The sequence below is a fragment of the Salarias fasciatus genome, chromosome 11, assembly GCF_902148845.1.
Source record: "Salarias fasciatus chromosome 11, fSalaFa1.1, whole genome shotgun sequence".
NCBI classification, from domain to species: domain Eukaryota; kingdom Metazoa; phylum Chordata; class Actinopteri; order Blenniiformes; family Blenniidae; genus Salarias; species Salarias fasciatus.
Window position 1 is genome coordinate 9,978,369 of NC_043755.1, and position 18,837 is coordinate 9,997,205.

Here is an 18,837-nt window from a genome sequence, read left to right on the forward strand (position 1 = left end):
CACTGAATACCCTAAAATAGTTGCAGCTAACTAACCAATACACTTTGAGTGCGCTAGAATTACTCTAACAAACAGTATTTACTAATATATCCAAAAGTAACAAGAAGGGATAGAATAAAAATCATAAATCAAAAAAAATCATTCAAATAATTCACAAATAGAACCAAAGAATGACCTATGTTTCAAGGTATTATTATTATTGTCACCGTTCTCATATGTCCGAGGGGCCCTGAAGGCAGCACCGGCCCCAGCACTCGAGGAGGCTTGATAAACGAAAGTTAACTTTTCCGACCCGGCAGTTTTTCCTTCGCTCAACATATCAGTCTCTGGCTCTCCCACTGAAACACTGCACAGAAAGCAGTCGGTACCTTTTCCAAACGGGAGTCAGCTTGCTCCACAGCCTGAAGTACCATGGCATATCATAGAGTAAGTGTGTTTATTGTCGTTTTGTGTGACTCTCCTATCGCTGATAAAGGGTTAAGAAGGGCTAAGCTAACCCATGAGGAGGCACGAACAGAAGCTAGTCGTCGTTAAAATCTACTTTAATTCATCTGTTTTTGGGATCGGATAGTAATATAACGTCTTATCTGCTCTTCACACAGGCCCCGGACTCCAAGAGGGAGAGGTTTCGGAGATATCTGGAGAAAGCCGGCGTTTATGACAGTCTTCTTAGTGGTATGGTTCACACGTTTAACAACAGTAAACATACTTAAAAGAACACATCAAAACAGTCACGCTAAATCTTCACACGTTTAAAAACAATGAATTTCTATATATGTTGGATTTGCCACACAGTGTAATAATGCTTAAAGTTCTGCCATAGGGTCATTACAAAAAGACACAAGTACAGGAGACAACGCCTATACTGTGTAGTTTTCCCAGGGAATACAATCAATTGAAGTAATGTCAAAAACTCATAAAATGAACAAAAGGAGTCCCAAATGTGTAACAAGAATGATGCAAAAGCACCTGAATGCCGAGTGCCAAATGAAAAGATGCAAAGCAGCCATTGTTGTGCCATGAAAGCATCATTGAGAGCTGTTAAACTAGTAAACTGAAACACAAAATGATATCAATGATGGGACTTTGAGCTACCATAAACAGATGTAAAATGATTTGAATGTGTAATGTCATGAAGAAGAGGGGCAATTTAATTTGCCTGCTGTAATCCATTGACTTTGATGTACTGCTCTTAAAAAGTTGTTTTCCTTCTCATTTTCAGTTCTAGTGTCCCTGTATGAGCAACCAGAAAAGCCTGACAGTCCTCTGGAGTATCCTTTTGAACTATTACTTGTATTGCTTGACTGTGTGAGGCTGCAGGAACCTTATGTTGTTGATTGAAGTTTATGCCGCCATCGGTCACTCCAGTGCAGATTCCTTAAATCGGCTCGATCCAGATATGTGAAGCAGCACATCGGCGCTGTTGGTCAGGCTTCGGCCGAGAGTGAGGCTCTGCAGCAGGAGGTGATGGACCTGAGGCAGAGGTGTGCACGTCTGATGGAGGAAAACAAAGACCTCAAAGAAAAGGTACGCTTTTTAGTGTTTCCGCTCATTACCAACAAAACCCACAAGGGAGCAGTGTCTCTCTATAGTTTTATCTTCATGCAAATGGTTTTATCTCATCATGTTTTTTATTGCCAGACAAAACTTTATGGAGTTTCTATTGCACTTTACAAAAAACCAGAAGGTATCCAAAGTGCAAAACAGGAAAATGGTACACAGAACATGACACAGATTTTTGACTGTGGAAGGTGCCATAGTGCTGCAGGTAAATAAAGCCTTTGACTTAAAGAAGCTGAGATCAGTGATGGTGCGAGTGCCGGAGGTGGCAGTTTGTTCCACAGTCTGAGAGCAAAAGAACGGTCACCCCACTGTTTGTATCTTGACCTTGGGACTTCCAGCAGGAGCTGACCTGAAGAACGCAGGCCGCTGCCAGGGTCGCAGATAGTTAAAATCTCAGACAGCTGGGAGGGAGCCAGGCCTTTAATGGCAATAAAAACAAAAATTAAGAGTTTAAAACCAATTCTACAATGAACTGGAAGCCGATGGAGACAACGGTACAGGAGAGATGTGTTTACAACTGGACGAGTCTGTTAAAAATCAGGCAGAAGCATTTTGAATGAGCTGAAGACATGAAATCAAAAAATGGTTGAGGCCAACATCAAAGCATTAATTGCCTTTTTGAGATCATCCTGACTCAGGAACGGCTTCACTTTGGCCAAGAGGGAGAGCTGAAAAAAGCTTGTTCTAACAACAGAACTAATCTGCTTGCCGAATTTAAGCCCGTTGCCGAGCGTTACCCGAAGGTTTTTAACAAACGGTTTTAAAAAATGGAGCCAGAGGTGACGTGCAAAAGTGGATACATTCTGTTAAGCTGTTGTTTAAGTGCAAAAGTTTCGCACCAGCCACTGCTTTACATTATCACTAATGCCATCCAACACCTTAGTAAATGCAGCGTTGTGATTTAGTATTTAGTTGTTTATTCTACATTATACCAAAAATTCAACAAGCCAGCCCATCTAAGTTATTCCACTCTCTGCTTATAGCAGTTCTAAAATCAAACTGTGTCACAGTAGTTAATGTAAAGAGATGCTCGTCAAACGGAGGTCAGCTGGATGTTGTAGATTAAGTGTGTCGATATAAACAGTTGATGACACCAATTCTTCATCATGCAGGTCAAACACAAAGAAGCGAGAGGTCACAATGAGTTCTCATTATCAACACTTGTCAGGTTTGATCCGATCAAAACTGACCCTGATGCAGTCACTGCTTGTCTGCTTGTGGTGGCGTGAAATTCAAAGTGATCCCAGCTGAACAAACAGCTCTGGTATGGTTTGAAGACAGAATAGACTAAAGACCCTGTAAATCAGGAATGTTAAATTAATTTTAGTTCCGAGTTGAGCAGTAAGTACTACTCCAACATTTTTGGTTGGAAATCCTAATTGATTTGTACATGGAGGAGATTGTTGCTGCTGTTTTGACCCCTTTGCACACTTTATAGGCTGTTTGTGAGCTCTCAGCTGATTAAACCACCACAGGAATATCCCCACAGCACACAGCGTTACTGTAGGAGTTAAGTTACGCAATGAGCCAGTCAGAGAAACCAAAAAAAAAGGCTGTTAACTGGGAATGATGTGATAAAAGTTCATTTATATCTTCTTGGGGATTGCTTTTAATGCAATTTCACATAAAGTTCCTCCTCTCTTTACTCCACAAGTTTCAGCTGCTGCACACCGTGTCTGCTATCGTTTGTCTTCTACTCATATTGTGACCATGGCACTTCCTTTTTGCTGATTTCTCTGTGCAGATGAACACCAGCAGAAAAAGGTTTAAAACACCCAAAAATACATTGTGAATCTCTAAAGCTGATGATCTGTTTTGTTTGTTTTCTTTTCTTTTCTTTTCTACTAAAGTCTTTCACACAGGATGGAGCTGTGTGTCACTTGTATTGTTGTGGTCAGTTTTTGATCAGTGTTTGTCACTCTCTCCCGTCAAGCTTTCTGTCTTACGTTCTGTTTTGTTGTTGCATTTATCCAGCCGACAGTCCAGTCATCTTTGTAGTATGAAAGCAAAACTAACTGGTGCCTTCTCCTCATTTTCTCCAGCTGCAGCGCTACGAACCTGTAACAGAAGATGGAGGCAAAGCCAAGTGAACCCAGAGCGTGCCTGGCTTTAAAGAAACGGACTTTTTGTTTACATTGTTACCACTTTTTGACTTTGAAGACACTTTAAGTGAAAACCAAGATGTTTGTGTTGCCGAGCTGCTGTTTTGTAAAGTCATTTAAGAAAAGAGAAACTATTTTATTCTGTACATGAATGTATGTCAGTATGTATGATTTTGTTCTGTGGAGGCTTTTATAAGTTTTACAGCAGAAGGTGATTTTGTACATCTTAACATGAGCCTTTTTTGAGGCCCCCTATGTCTCATTTTATTTTTTTCCTGGCCTCTTTGTAAACTCTCAGTGCAGAGATTCAGAGTAAATTTGCAGATGTGTGAATCTCCAAAAACATAAGTAGTTTCTAGAAGAAAGAAACGGGAAAGACTTGTTGTCTTTGTTTCATCACTTGTTGATCTAATCTGCAACTAGCTGAATCAAACAGACCTTTCATAAGAAATACATATACTGTATGTTCATGTAGATATACTGACAGTGCTGTATAATGATAACACAAATAGAGAGACATTAGGAATCAGACCACGTCCTGTTTTCATCCAGAGTTCACCATTTTATTCACTTCATTAGGATCAAACAGTCAAAAATATCCAGCTTGACATAAAATTAAAAAAAAAAAAAACAGTGTTGTTGATGACCAGGGCGACACTGCTGCGGTCACTGATATGCAAAGAAAACACACTGAAGTGCTTCATGGCCAAAATGACACATTTTAGAATTGAAGTACGGATCATGTGCGTTGAAAATTTAAGAGAGCAAAAATAGCTATGAGCAGAATTTGTGTTTTGTGTAGCACCACTCTATATTTCACATTCTTGACATCTAATAGACTTCACAACTGCAAGTAAATCCGCATCCAAAACAGGTGCAAGCCTATATTTTCTAGCTCTTCTCCCCCTTTCTCTACCTTCTGCCATTTAGCCATTAAAAATAAGCATTCATTCTATATTATCTACCTGATTATACAGATTATGGCTTTAAAAAATGTCCAAGTTTATGACATGACTGCAATAAAATAACCACTCGGTCCGCAGGGGGGACACACTTCAGTGCAGACACACTGGTGCCGACCATCAATACCCAGTAATGTGCATTAAGCTCTTGTGTTTATAATTGCTCACCATTTGATAAACACAGGAAGTTATTAGTTGAGAAAACTATTCAAAATGTAGACTCACCTGCTTTTGAATAAGTCAGTACATTCAGTTAAAGTATTTTTAAACATGCTTCATTTACTGGGAGAAATCAACCGATTGGAGAGCCAATTAAATTTTCAGTGTGAAAATGTGGAATCAGCCATGACTTCCTGCAGGGTCAGATGTGCAGGTCTGGCGCTCGCTTGCTGCTGGTGGTACTTGCCACGGATGCCTTGCAGTTGGAGGAGGGCGGCCTCGGGTTGTGTCTGGAGCCTGAGCTGGAGTCATCCAGAGACTCCGGGGTGGAGGGCCTGCTCTGATGCTGGGCGTTCGGTTTTGGCTGTGTTTGAGCCGTCGTGCCTCCGTATGAATCGGTGTCGGAGCTCTTACCCTCCGGCACCGTGGAGCATTTCAGTGAGCCGTGAGCCCTCCACGGCCTCCTGGACGCGCTCACGGGCAGCGTGGGGAAAGAGGAGGCATGCGCCGCCTTCTGCGAGCATTTCGGGGATTCTGGGCACCCTCTCTTCGCCTCCTCGTCCTCCTTACCATTTTGGTTCAGATGCAAAAAGTCCGCCGCCTCCTGCTTTGATTTGCTGATGAGTGAGTCGCAGCCCGGGGAGCAGGGCTCGTTGGATGCCGAGTTGCAGTTACATGCTGGAGGACTTTGAGCTGAACACCTGGAATCATCCAGATCCTGCTGAGGGGCCATCTGGTTCTGGTGAAGAAGAAAAGTTGAAGGTTGTATAAGGTTCGGGTACATCATTGTCCCCTGCATCCTCTCCATCAGGAGGTTGTAGTCGTTGGGTACGGAGATCATGGTTGCCTTTCGAGTTGCTGCGGCGCTTATCTGCGCCACCGATTCCTTTTTATATTTATTTATATAATAGTCCTCAAGCTCATCCCTGTCGTCCCTCAGATGAGGATAGAAGTCCAGAATGCCCTTTTTGATCTTCTTGTAGCCCAGATGCACGATCTCCAGGAGGTTCAGGAAGAGAGAGATCCCCGCGATGCATTGCATGAACACCATGAAGACGCTTTTCTCCGTCGGTCTGGAGACGTAACAGTCCACGGCGTTGGGACAGGGGTCGCGCTCACACTTGAAGAGCGGGTAGAGGTGGAAGCCGTAGATGAGGTACTGGCCCGTCATGAAGGCCACCTCGACGAAAGAGCGGGTGACGATGTGAGCCACGTACGTGCGCAGCAGAGAGCCCCTCAGAGGAGCCTTGTTGACCCTCCCCTGATCCAGCTGTTTCATCTCCCGCTCGATCCTCTTCCTGGCCTCTGCCAGCTCCACGTCCACCAGCTCCAGCTCCCTGCGCAGCAGAGCCTTCTTCTTCTGCCGCTCCTTGTCCAGCGCCCGCAGCCTGTAGAGAGCGTGGCCCATGTACACCAGGGAGGGCGACGACACGAAAATGACCTGCAGCACCCAGTAGCGGATGAGGGAGATGGGGAAAGCCAGGTCGTAGCACACGTTCCTGCAGCCCGGCTGCTCGGTGTTGCAGACGAACTCGGCCTGCTCGTCGTTCCACACGTCCTCGGCTGCCACTCCGAGGACCAGCATCCGGAAGATGAACAGGATGGTGAGCCAGATCTTCCCCACCATGGTGGAATGGATATGCACCTCTTCCAGAATCCCCCCAAGGAAGTTCCAGTCACCCATCTTCACTCTGCCATTATGACTGAAAGGAGGTCAGAAACAGAGACTTTGAGTCAAGGAAACTGTGTAAAATCGAAAAGAATTTATCTGATAAGTGTAGTTCTATTGAGAAGTGTATAAAAATACATTTTTGTTCAATTTTAGTATAAATGCAATAGTTTAAAATCCCCAGAAACAAAGTATAAATACCTCTCAACCAGAAAAATTGAGCATTCTCAAGAAGAAAACTGGTGAAGCAAAATTGCGCCGTGTCACATATTTGCAGAAATGTGTGACGAAAGAGGACAGAAATTCTCTAGATGCTGTGCGTTCCCTGGCAAATAACATTTTAAAAGGCAGAGCAGAGTCCCGTTACCTTGCAGCGGCGTGGACGGACTGCCGGTGGTGACTTAAATCTCCTCGGGTCATGCAGCCCCGACACGGTCACCAAAAAAGTTTGAAAAATCGTTAGTCCCCTCCACGAATCCCGGCTCATCACCTAAACTTCTGTGACCCGCCTCTGTCGCCGTGTGGCCAGAAAACAAAGTGGGAACAACTGAGCCGCCGAGGGAAGGTTGCCAACTCTACTCCAACCAGAGAAAGTCAATACCAACGGATTCACCGATACATTTAGATCATGGCCTCGCAACTATAGGGTTATCATCTGTGGTACCACATCTATTGACCTTAGATTTTTACAGACCAGCGCTCGATTTTTTTGTAACTCACTTGATATTATGACGCATTTGCGCTAGTTACCTTTCAAAACAGAAAGTTCTCCAGCATGTGCTTGAACAGTAATTGGAGGTAATCTTGGCGGTGAAATTGGTGACCAGTGTCAATGAGTCCATAAACAACCAAGCTGTTTTCATATAGATGTTTTGTAAGCTCTGACTGCCTGCTACAGATCCTGATAGTGCTGAACAACTCTATCGTGTTTGCCCTATATGTCCCGATGAAGCGACGGAAATACAGATACCGCAGTTGGAGTCCCTACACTCGTCAATACCGCTCAGTTATCCACATAGGACTTGTTCAGTCAATACTTTTCGACTATAGCGAAGCAATCAATGAGTCATCATGTCCGATTTCATACTCGGCTGCTCCTCCCTGCATGTAATGAAGTTCTCATGCACTTCTCACATTATTTCATCCCATTTAGAAAAAATCCATCGGAATGATTTAGCATGATGGTCAGTTGCTGGTTGCCAACTTGCCAGACTCGTGCATGTGCGGTGAGTGTGTTATCTGGAGTGCATCACGGCATTTCAGCTTCACATGCAAATGCTGGCACGATGAAAAATGTGAATACAAAATTCACTGATTATAACAGTTCATCAGTCCCTATTTTATTCAGATTGAACATAGAAAACATATCACACACACAAAGTAAGACTTTTTTTTACGAGTCCATAAATCCATGATCTTTAGGGTCACAGGAAGAAGAAGAAAGCACGTTATTAGTCTCCATGGGGAAATTATCAATTGATCAATCAATCTTTATTTGTAATGCACAAGATGCTTAACAGCAGTTAAAAACATACGATAAAACCAACATAGTCCACCAGCCACCGAGGCCGAAGGGACCAAAGCAAGGTCAAGCAGGCCACCAAAGGGGTAACAAAGAGAAACAGACAATCATTCACATCAACGGCCAATTAGGAGTCACCAATTAATCTATCAAGCCTGTCTTTGGATTGTGAGAAGGAGCCTGATTTGAAAAACTACAGATTTCCCAACATAAGTCTTTTTTCTGTGAATCATCACTGCCTAAGACAGAGAAGCCCTGGTTTAGACGTCTCCCTGCTTCAGCACCCCCCTGTCTGACGCTGATGTCTTCACCGTGCTTGTAAGGAAGCCCAGTAACGAGCTCTCACTGAAATCAGGTGAGTTACAAGTGGGAGAGACCTAAAGCATGCGGGGTGGTGGCACTCGAGGACCTGGGTTGCCTACCCCTGGTCTGAATAAATAAACTCAGGTGAGATCAAGACAAGTTGACCCAATTCAGTTCGTCTTGAGATGTCTCCCACCTATGCTCAGATGATCATTGTATTTACACTTGGGAAATGGTTGTATTTGATCTGCAATTATTTGTGAAATGGTCATATTTGTATTTTGATTTAGTGAAATGGTTGTATTGAATTTTGCTTTTTTTTTGTGATATGTTAACAAATCTTGACAAATTGTCATTTATTTTATGTTGATAGGGGCAGACATCATAAGTTTCACTTCTTTCTGTTCCTTTTCATTTCTTTCTTTTAAAAAAGAATGAAACAAATAAAATCAATCAATCAATCAATCATAAATAAAGACGGACATAAACTAAAAAAATATGTGAAAAAATAAAAATCCTGAAATTTGTAGCTTAATGGAAAAAAAAGAAGACTTTCAAATTTCATCATGTCACTCATCACGATTCAAAGGCAAATGAGTGATCTTTGATTGGATCCATGTGCAGATTTCAGACAGCACTGTGTTTAGAACATGGGACTAGAGTAACTCTGAACTAGAACCCACTGCACAGGCTTAAGAACTCATGAGAAGTAGCACATCTACTTTCCTAATATTCTACTGAATGTTATCAGAGTCACGGATGCTACAGAGGGTCTTATCTAAAGAGTAGGAAGTCTCACGCACATACAGACACACACACAAACAGAGGAACATGCCCCTGCCCCCTGCTTCAAACATCAAAACAACCCCAATCTGAACTTTTTACCTCTGGCATGGACTCTCTGTATGTGTCCAGCACAACATTGATTCAAACCAGTCTGGTAAAAGCACATTAATGGTAAAGGGGGTCACATAGATGTTAACATACAGGAAAGGCCAACTGTTGTTCCCTTTTCCCGCATCACGGCAGTCCATTTGTACTTAAGCACCATCTTGTTTACGTTCAGTAGGATCAGGATGTTTTGTAACCTCATGTCTATCAGCAGTCCTCATTGTTTTGTCAGACTTGACATACTTTTTTATAATATCTGCAAATGTCCCGCCACAGTTTGTTTTGGGGTTGAGGTCAAAAAGCCGTTTTAGCTGCCTGCTGATGTAGTATGTAGTATGTAAAATTATTGAACATTTAAAAACATCAAAAATAGCTGGCGCCATGCATGAACAGTTTAATCCATGCAGTTTAGTCAGTGGTAATGTTAGGTAGTGTACTTTCTGCAGGAGTTCAGAAAACAAAACACATTAAAAAGATGAGATTTACAACTGTCTTCACATTTATTGAAAATAAATAGAAGAAATGCAAAACCAAGAAAGGGAGTCTTTCTTTCATATCGTTGTAATCGTAGATAAGTTCCATTAAACAGTATCAAATCTGGAAAGAAAGTAGTACCCTTTACCGATAATCCATTACTCTATAATTCATATTTAACATGGTACGATTAACAATTTCCAGTCAAAATTAGATGGACCTTGACAGATAATGGCCAAAACCATAGCGTCGCGTCTCCAAATGCTGCTTCATAATAATGGACCTGACATGCAATTCGTCATGTCCTGCAAACAGGATGTGACTGAGTCAGTAACGAAGCATGAAGTCAAAGCCTCATGGGAAAGTCGCTCTGCAGCAGACAGAATTTTCCGTTTCTTCTCCTTTCATTCGTGCAACCACAAAAAATACGATCCAATTTTTTCTTTTTTAAAATCAAAATTTGTTTGTAACTAGTGTGTAATTTCACCATCTTCAAAAGGCACATTTTAACGAATATCAGAGGTCCTCGATGACTTGAAAGGATATGAATAAACACAAGCATCACTTTTAAATCCAAGAAAATACAACCAGTGTTCAATAGTTTCCTGATAATCGTGACAAGTATGAAATGTTACAAAGACATAAAGCATCAGTAAAATCTTGATATAGAAAAATATCAGTGATGGGAAGTAGCTGACTTTCTAAGGCACATTTTTGTCTACAACGTCAGGAATGCAACAAATAAACAGCAGGTTCATTTGTTGCATTACTTCCACACAAACTAATACATTTAGTTATAAAAAAGTTTAAAAAAAAATCCCAGACACACATACAACATTATAAAATCCATCATTTTGCTCTGAAACACGTCAGTAAAACTCCTGAGTGACATAAAGTGAAGGTAAATCACTGCTGCTTTGTCGCACTATGGCGCTGGAGACAGGAAGATGTTGAAGAGCACCGCGAAAAGAATGAAGATTATAAAACCCACTATACAGATCCAGAACCGCGGGTCTTTGAGCAGCTTCTTGTTGTAATCGCTGAAGAAGACGTAGCCGATGGTCATCCCGGCCACGATCCCTCCAAAATGAGCCACAAAGGAAACCTAAGGAGAAACACAGCAACACAGACGCTTACAAACCTCACTTGACCCCCTTGAAATGTGACTGAAAAACTCACAGGACCAGTTTGACAGTTAAAATAAATATGTAACGTGAAACAAGAACCGAGATAAACGGGCATGATCCAGTTCTCTTCAGAGGAGGTGAACTCATACCTTCATCCCAGCATCGTCGCTCATGAATCTTCTGTAAAAGGCAAATCCAAAATCTGTTCCAACTGGAAAAAGAACGTACGTTAGCTTGGCTGAATTTGATCATCTGCCTTTCTCGCAGTTAAAAAAAATGAGAAATCACAAAGCGGAAACGTACCGATGATGATTATGACGAGAATTCGAAACACTCCAAGTAGGGGAATCATCTCCCGGAAATTCTGTGGCGAGAAACAAATCAGCTGAGAAAATCACAGCTCATTTCTTTTATCAAAGAGCTCATGACCCGGATTTGACAGTTTTACAGTGTTTAATATTGTTCTTGTTTATTTACATCTTGATTTGTGACAAATAACTTTACAAGTAAAATATGTTTCCCTCTTTGGTGTGTCAAATACCTGTTGACTGCTACTGACTGGTTTGTAATTTTGCAATATTTCTTTTTCATTGGAAATTTGTAGATTTATGAAGTCAGACATCACTTCAACAAAGAGGTTAAAGGTTAAGTTAAACATGAACATTGAAAGACGTCCAACTGTGGAAGGTCACAGGAACACGACCATGTTATCTTCCCTCCAGATTACAGGCGGCACCTGAAACTCTCCTCACATAGAAAGTCTAGAAGGACGTTCTTTGGCTCTGCTTGTAAACTCACCACCACTGCGTTCATAAAATACCCTCCAATCAGAGCGTACACTCCTCCGGAAGCCCCCACCAAGGCACTGAGAGGGTCAAAGATGGAGCTGGCCAAAGAGCCTGGGGGCCAAAAAGAAGCAGGCACAGCTTCAGAAGAAAGTGTGAGGATTCAGAGAAATTCTCCAGATTCTTGGTATTCAAAAACACTTTTGAAGACATCGAGATGCTCACCTGCGATGACACCGGCCATGTAAACCATCCCCACCTCGAATCCTTTGTGGACCAGTTCGAGGGGTATACCCAGCAGCAGCTGCATCAACAGGTTTCCCAAGATGTGCTCCACACTGGGAAAAACATTCAAAATACATAAATAAGAAACAGGGAAAGCGCTATTGTGAACAAAAGCTCGATATTTCTGTTCAAAAATGCAGCACTGACACTTGACATGAAACTTCATGTTCAATTTGTTCAACTTATATGTTCAATATAGCATGAGAAATAAATACAACTTGAGAGCTTTCTCAAACAACAGGGTACTGTCATTTTTAACAAATACACACAGACAGAAAAACACAGTAGGTCTCTTCATAGCTGTTAATACAGATCTGATGTTAACTTTAGAATCATGAGGCAGTTTTAAGGGTCCACATCAACACTTTTTCTGTTGCCTTCATGGGCTTCAGCGACAGGAAAGTGAACATCATCGGGCTTATCCTTTAAGAAAATATCCTGTTGGGTGTTTTTCAGTTTTGACTCGTGGGAGACTGCGGCCGCTGTTTTCCTGGATAGTGATGATGTTTGGTTTTTTGGAAGCCTTCATTTGGCCACACGTGTATTTGGAGTGTTTGAACAGCTGTACCAGGAAGTCACGCGGCCTCCATGCATATTTAGATAAATCCCTTGAAACCCAGCTAAAGAAAAAGTGAAAGCCGATTCTGCTGATCAATTCTTTGATTTGGTCTAATAAAACCAGATCAATTTGGATTCAAATTCAAATTAATGAAATCTTTGAGTAACTTAATGTTAAGTTGCGGAATAGCCACGAGAGGCCAGAGCTCTCGTGGTTTAGTTGAGGGTTTCTGGGAACTCCGCCCACTCTTACCCGGCGTGGACAAACATGTAGGAGAAGAAGCGCCATGCCTCCTGCCGCAGCTCGGGCTTGTAGGTCAGACGGCTGTTCCAGATGCCTTCTTCCAGGGTCACCCACTGCTTCTGAGGCTTCCACACGGCGTAGTAGATAAACAACGCCAGCTGACCAACAACAGGAAGTGGATGCAGAAATTAGGCTCTGTAAGTCGAATAAATTCAGTTTAAACATTGAAAAATGTTTGGATCTGCTGGAAATGTATTGTGGGAAAAGCTAAATCAGAAACAGCTGTGAACACAGGACGTTTCCCACCAGAGATGAGCGGCCTGTAGGTCAAAATGTTGGAGAGTAACGCAGCAAATTACTGAGAAAGAAGCAGTAGGCTTTCACTGGGGTACTTCATCTCAGCAAATACACAAGCATTCACACACACTGGAAAGCAGTAACAGTGGAAATCTGTGAGAAGCGTCCCTCTGTATGCTATATGCTAGCTGAGGATCACTGGGCGTTGGTGTGAATCCCAGCTGACTGTGGGAGACGGCAGGACGCACATGGACAAGTAATCAGTCCATCAAAAGGAAAACACTGAGAGGCAGACAACCACACAACTACAGGGCAATTTCTGTGTCACCAATTCATCTCTGAAGCTTGGTGTTACACTGGAGGAGGGACCTGGAGGAAACCCACACACAAGATGACAAGGACAAACTCAGACAGGGAGATTTTGATGTTGTGAAGTGGGAGGGCTAACCACTTCTCCACTGGGCCGCCCCTACAGAGCGTCTGAGTAAAGAAACAGATCTGTCATCATATTAGTTTTCTGTCCAAAAAATTGTCCACCTGATATTAGAGGTATGAATAAAATGTCAAAGCATTCAAATGGTATTTACAGAATATATAACTTGACAGGAAAATAGTTACATATTATGGATTAAAAGAAACACCTTGTTTGTTTTGTTTTTCATTTCAAAGTACTATATAAGACTCCACTGGATGGTCTTCATGCATTTTAAACAAAATGATCAAGTGCCTAATGAAAAGATCATTTCTAACAATTCTGTTTTACACAGTCTGACATTTGCACATATGGCTTTACACTGAAATTCATTTTATTATTTGAATTTGACTTCATTACGCTGATATGACAATATATTCTGTTCTAAAAATGTTTTAATAAATAAGAGATTACTACTTTAATCTTGATATCTCTGAGAACAAAACAAGGGCACTAGTACAAGTCTTTTTATTTTTCACATAACTTGAAGCTGCCTTTTTCTTTTTTCTAACAGCTGATCATCAGTCTTGTGATGTCTGAACCACAACCAGACATCCCTCTTCTTCTTCCTTCTTGTGGTCAATTCTCAATGCATTCCTGCTGGGTTTAACTTTAGGTCGGATTAAAGGACATCATGGAAACTCTTTAAACCCACAGTTCTGGGAGGAAATGAGACCACAGCCTTTTCACCCCCACCCTCCCCTCCTGCTTTTGCTACTGCAACAAATCGCCACTGATCCACCCCATTCCACTGCACGTAGCTTACTTAGCTTAATCTTATGCCGTCTTTCTCTTTGCACACTCCGGGGAAAGCTTCTCCCACCAGTAGTGAGGATCGTCTGTACTCGGTCTGACCCAAAGCTACCACTCATAAAAAAAAAACTCCTGTTTTCTTTGACGCTGTGCCCTGCAGTCGACTCGCAGCCGCCTCTCTCCATGAATCGGGACATTTAGAGAAGGACGAAACACCGGCCAAATTCCACAAAAAGAAACGTGCATTCAGAATATTCAAGAACTGCTCAGGGGTCAGTGAATACTGACATGCTTTCCAATAAAGCAAAATACAAACAATCAAAAAAAGATTAATTGTTTCCCAACATGTCAATATCGCGTCCCGTCTTGTCAAACTTCCCTTCAAAAATCTGCCCTTCTAAATACGATCACAGTAAATCTATACAGTAATTAACACCACAGCAGCACATATGCACAATGTAGGCTCCGGGATTTATAATTAGCCCCCAGAATCTATACCGACTGTCCCAGTACTCTGGCATTATGTGTGCTGTGTGTGTGTGTGTGTGTGTGTGTGTGTGTGTGTGTGTGTGTGTGTGTGTGTGTGTGTGCAGGAGGGAGGAACCTCTGCAAGACTGATGGTGATGATGAAGATGGGGGGCGGACAGCAGTTGGTTCGTGCCAGGTACGTGCTGCGAAGGTCTTCTGGAAGCATCCACTTGGACACAGCTTCCTGGAACTTCTCGCAGCACCCCCTGGCCCCGCCCCCGTCCGTCTGGTCGCGTCCCCTCTTCACCTGTTGTCCGTCCTGGTCTTGTGACAACGGGTCCTGCTGCTCCAGGTCGATGTCCCCCATCACTGCCGGCGTCCTGCGGATCACAGAGTGCAGCCTGACTCCCCCTCGCCACACCATGCTCACACATTTCTGCAGAGTCAGCATGACTTTGAATAACACAGTTCCCAGTGTTTAATTACATTTCCAACATGAACATGTGGCTGCAGTAAATAAACTGTAATTGGATGCATGTAAACCAAATCTATAACTTCAAATATGTTGATATGAAGACAAACCGATTCGTTTGTAGCTTGAGACAAACAATGAGTCAAGAGACCCATAAAAAACTAAACATTCACACTGAAACAGGAACAATAACTCATTGTCACTGTGGAGTCATTTCATAATCATTTACACTTTATTTCAACCATTGTATGTCTGTGTTTGTATTTATTGTTGTGATTTTGACTCTGATGCAGTGAAGTAATGCAAACGTTTGGGTTTTTTTTCTTTTACTTACATTTTTAGAAAGTTTAAGCCACTTTTTAAAGATTTTTAATCTATTGTGCTCCCCTGTCTTCTCTTTTGAGCCATTTCAATCTTGTTTTGGTCATTGTATGCCTGCTTTTTCATGTTTTTGAGGTCTTATTGCATTACTTTCCTCCCATATTGTGTCTGTGAGGATGCATGTTTAATTTCTCTTTATGGTCTCTCTGCTAATTTTGTGACACTGAGTGACCACATTTTCCACGCATCTCTTATTCCAGGACATTGTTAGACATTCCTAGACATTTTAACAATCTTTAATTTAGATTTGTTTTTATAGGTTAGTTGCTAATTAGTCATCTCTGTCTGCTCTGAGCTGTAATACAAAAAGATCAATGAGTTTCATTCTGTGTTGGCACATTTGTAGGCTTTTAAAATCAGTATTTCAATCTTCTTGATCATTTATTGCAATTAAGACTAAAGCATTAGTCTTTACTCTAAGCTGATTATCAAAATATCTTACTTTAGCTTCAAGATAATCACTGGGAAATTTAAAATTACAATTGAATGAGAACAAATATTCTCGTCCTTTTTTAAGTTAGGGAACTGGATACTTGTTAACTAATACTATGACAAGTGCTGCTTGAAATGAAATGAGATATGAGAGCATGATCAAATACAGGGTCAGATAACTGGGTGTATGTTTAGCGTCTCTCCAGAAGTCACACAACTTCCTCAATAACCTTTTCAGATTACACTCATGTAAAATAATGAGGTTTAAACACACTTTTCGAGAGGTACTTTTCTGCTCCCCCATATAATCAGTCAAATACGGCGTTGATCCGGTGTGGCGATTCACTGATTGGAAAATTAATTATAAAGCTCATTTGGGTGATCGACTGATTGAGCTGCGCAAATAATGGATCCCTTATTTGCACAAATATCGATCAATTGCTGTGCATCTTACCAATACACATTAGCATGCAATGGAATCTATCAGTCTGTTTTTCTTTTTCGTTTTTTTTTTAGTTAGATGAACCCTTGGATGGATTCATTATTGGCGCAGCGCAATTGGTAAATCTCACCCATTGCTCAAAAGTGCCTGACACTCACATTGCACCTTAGATTAAGAGAAATGTGACGCAAAAGTGGCATCTACTTTCATTTTAAAGTAATATTGTGTGGCTGGCATTGTCATTGTTGTCATTGTGTATTATTAGGGTGAAATATAGGTATCGTTTTTGCCAGATATAATTAGAGATTACCACTTCCATAATTAGCATTAATTTCACCCATGTTGAGAAGGGAGAGAATTTTCCTAATTATTACAATTTAGAGCTGCTAAACATTTTCATTCTATCATTTCTTATTCTACTCTGAAAGAAATATAGTCACTTTCCTTATAATGATTTTTTTTAACAAGGCATAAATTACTCATTGTTTAGTTAGGATTGGTTGAAATACAACTGAAAAAACTATTGAAGTTCATTCTGGTTCTTCTTTGAACACAGTAACTAAAGTCAGAGGTACAAACACCAGTTCCCCGTCTTGTTGGGCGTCTCTTTCGTTGATTTACATTTTTTATTAAAAAAACTCTCGTTATAACTGAGTCTCTGCCCCCTGAGCTAAATGAAAACAACGAGTCGGTCCTACTCACCTAAACCTTCAACAGGAAGAGCGCGCGAGGCTCCAATCCGCATAAATATTGATCCAGTAAACTGATCCAAACAGGTCAATGCGCCAGTTCAACACCGTCCAGAAACGCTCTCCTTTCTTTCAGTGAGTTCCCTCCATGTTTTCACCGCCGTCCCGGAGGACTGCGAGGAAGAGAGGGGAAAAGAGATAATTATAGTCCGCTCATTCCTTTTTTCCTTTTTTTCCTCTGACAAACTTCCTTCCTCCAAACAAACAAACCACAAACGCTCGCCTGCTTCCTGACGCACAAACACTTGGAGAGTCCGTCCGAGGACGCTTCAGTTTCTCAGCTCCGAGGGAGGGGGACACAAATCCACGGACACCATTCAGACCTGCGTCTTACCTGCGCTCGTGCCACACCTGTGCTCCGTGACGTCACGGGCACGTCGCAGTTCCGCAGCGCACGCGCCACGCCCACATGACCCGAGAAAAGGCCTTGACTGAGGGCTGAAATGAGTCTGAACATGAATAGAGTCCAAAAAAGCGCGCTTCAGGACTGGAGCCTCATTAATTATTCAGTTCACCACAAGGTGGCACTGTAACTCAAGTACGGTAACACTATGGCAGCGTTGGAGGAAACAAAAGAGGACAGATACTGTGCAAAGAAACGGAAGTAATCAGAGAAAACTCGTTCATGAAAACATGCAATCTCCACATAGAAAGGCAAGGCAGGCTATCAGCCACATTATTATAAATAATAGTATTAACTACTACACTATTTTTCAGCCCCAATTCAAAGATACTGTATAATAATACACACTTATGATTAAAAAAATGACTTTAAGTTGTGATAAATCTAAACTATTGGGTGCATAGTGCATTGTATAAGTTAATACTCTTAATACTCTCCTCATACCAGGAATATTAAGAGTTTGGCTTCACTTGTGGTGGGAGGGCTTTCTGAGTGGCGTTTACATGGTTTTCTTCAGGTACTCCAGCGCCCTGATTTTTCCTGACTCAGGGCCATCATAAAACAGACAAATGGAGTAAGATTCTGTTGACAATTGTGAGGAAAGGTGAATGTGACACTGAGGTGATGTGTACTCTCAAAGAGAAGCTTAAAGACGAAGATACATAAGTTTTTTTAAAGTACACCACTCAGAAAAAGTGGATTCAGTTTGAAATGATGGCTGTCAATGATGTTAGACATCAAGGAGAACGCTGCGCATCAACCACTATTGTCACCAGAGAAGTCCTTGGTGTTGGTGTTGGTGTGGGCAGGTGTGTCTAGTAAATACAGAATAGAAGTCCATATGACCTGGATCACATCATTAACCCAGGCATTCAGCCCCTGCATGAACAACACAGGCCTAACTTCATCTCCATGGACAACAATGCTGCAGCTGGTTGAGATGGACCTGCTAGATACTGGGATACTTCGGATGGAGACATCTGCACTTTCTCCAGACCTGAAGAAAACCTCTGGGATCAGCCGAGTGGTCGTAGAAGCTAGTAACTCCATTTCCCAGAACCTCAGTGACCTGAGGGCCGCCCTTCAAGAACAGTTTGATGCCAAGTCGACTTGTAAACAGCATGAGGCAGTATTGCGGAGCTGCAATTAATCCTCAAATAGAAATGGCAAGTTATTGAGATGTTGACATTTTGTTTGTTGTGATATACCCACCACCGCTGTTGGCTTTTGTTTTCTATAAATTGAGATTGTATTGTTCTACTCAAATGCCCTGTTTTCCAAAAAATTCCCCAAAATCCACATATCCCTAGAGTAGTGTTAAAAA

General features: G+C 41.8%; 3 protein-coding genes across 6 annotated transcripts; 1 reads left to right on the plus strand and 2 right to left on the minus strand.

Moving 5' to 3' along the window:
* The first annotated feature begins 220 nt into the window (after nucleotides 1-220).
* LOC115396661 (c-Myc-binding protein-like) lies at nucleotides 221-4,329 on the plus strand. The gene is made up of 5 exons (XM_030102638.1): nucleotides 221-426; nucleotides 603-675; nucleotides 1,223-1,271; nucleotides 1,398-1,527; nucleotides 3,606-4,329. The coding sequence occupies exons 1-5, from the start codon at nucleotides 412-414 to the stop codon at nucleotides 3,651-3,653; spliced, it is 315 nt and encodes a 104-aa protein (XP_029958498.1). The 5' UTR covers nucleotides 221-411; the 3' UTR covers nucleotides 3,654-4,329.
* A 659-nt stretch (nucleotides 4,330-4,988) lies between these two features.
* gja9a (gap junction protein alpha 9a) lies at nucleotides 4,989-6,470 on the minus strand. Its single transcript, XM_030102340.1, has one exon. The coding sequence runs from the start codon at nucleotides 6,468-6,470 to the stop codon at nucleotides 4,989-4,991; it is 1,482 nt and encodes a 493-aa protein (XP_029958200.1).
* Nucleotides 6,471-9,647: 3,177 nt separating this feature from the next.
* rhbdl2 (rhomboid, veinlet-like 2 (Drosophila)) lies at nucleotides 9,648-17,512 on the minus strand. Of its 4 annotated transcripts, none has more exons than XM_030102683.1 (9): nucleotides 17,445-17,512; nucleotides 17,064-17,223; nucleotides 14,771-15,014; nucleotides 12,654-12,802; nucleotides 11,783-11,895; nucleotides 11,571-11,671; nucleotides 11,076-11,136; nucleotides 10,922-10,983; nucleotides 9,648-10,750 (listed from the first exon to the last, which is right to left on the minus strand). In XM_030102683.1, the coding sequence occupies exons 3-9, from the start codon at nucleotides 14,999-15,001 to the stop codon at nucleotides 10,571-10,573; spliced, it is 897 nt and encodes a 298-aa protein (XP_029958543.1). In that variant the 5' UTR covers nucleotides 15,002-15,014; nucleotides 17,064-17,223; nucleotides 17,445-17,512; the 3' UTR covers nucleotides 9,648-10,570. The 4 variants fall into 4 exon arrangements, with proteins under 4 accessions (XP_029958543.1, XP_029958544.1, XP_029958545.1 ...); XM_030102684.1 differs by lacking the exon at nucleotides 17,445-17,512 and adding an exon at nucleotides 17,350-17,396; XM_030102685.1 differs by lacking the exon at nucleotides 17,445-17,512 and having other exon boundaries at nucleotides 14,942-15,014; nucleotides 17,064-17,436.
* Nucleotides 17,513-18,837: the final 1,325 nt, after the last annotated feature.

What these genes read in the sequence shown, in the direction of transcription:
- gja9a (XM_030102340.1), bottom strand. Translation starts at nt 6,470, where the DNA reads ATGGGTGACTGGAACTTCCTTGGGGGGATTCTGGAAGAGGTGCATATC.
- rhbdl2 (XM_030102683.1), bottom strand. Translation starts at nt 15,001, where the DNA reads ATGGGGGACATCGACCTGGAGCAGCAGGACCCGTTGTCACAAGACCAG. An exon ending in CATGGCCGGTGTCATCGCAG is followed by an intron (nt 11,672 to 11,782) that starts GTGAGCATCTCG and finishes TTTGGCCCCCAG; the next exon opens with GCTCTTTGGCCAGCTCCATC. An exon ending in TCTCGTCATAATCATCATCG is followed by an intron (nt 10,984 to 11,075) that starts GTACGTTTCCGC and finishes TTCTTTTTCCAG; the next exon opens with TTGGAACAGATTTTGGATTT.
- LOC115396661 (XM_030102638.1), top strand. An exon ending in TTATGACAGTCTTCTTAGTG is followed by an intron (nt 676 to 1,222) that starts GTATGGTTCACA and finishes TCTCATTTTCAG; the next exon opens with TTCTAGTGTCCCTGTATGAG. An exon ending in ACAAAGACCTCAAAGAAAAG is followed by an intron (nt 1,528 to 3,605) that starts GTACGCTTTTTA and finishes CATTTTCTCCAG; the next exon opens with CTGCAGCGCTACGAACCTGT.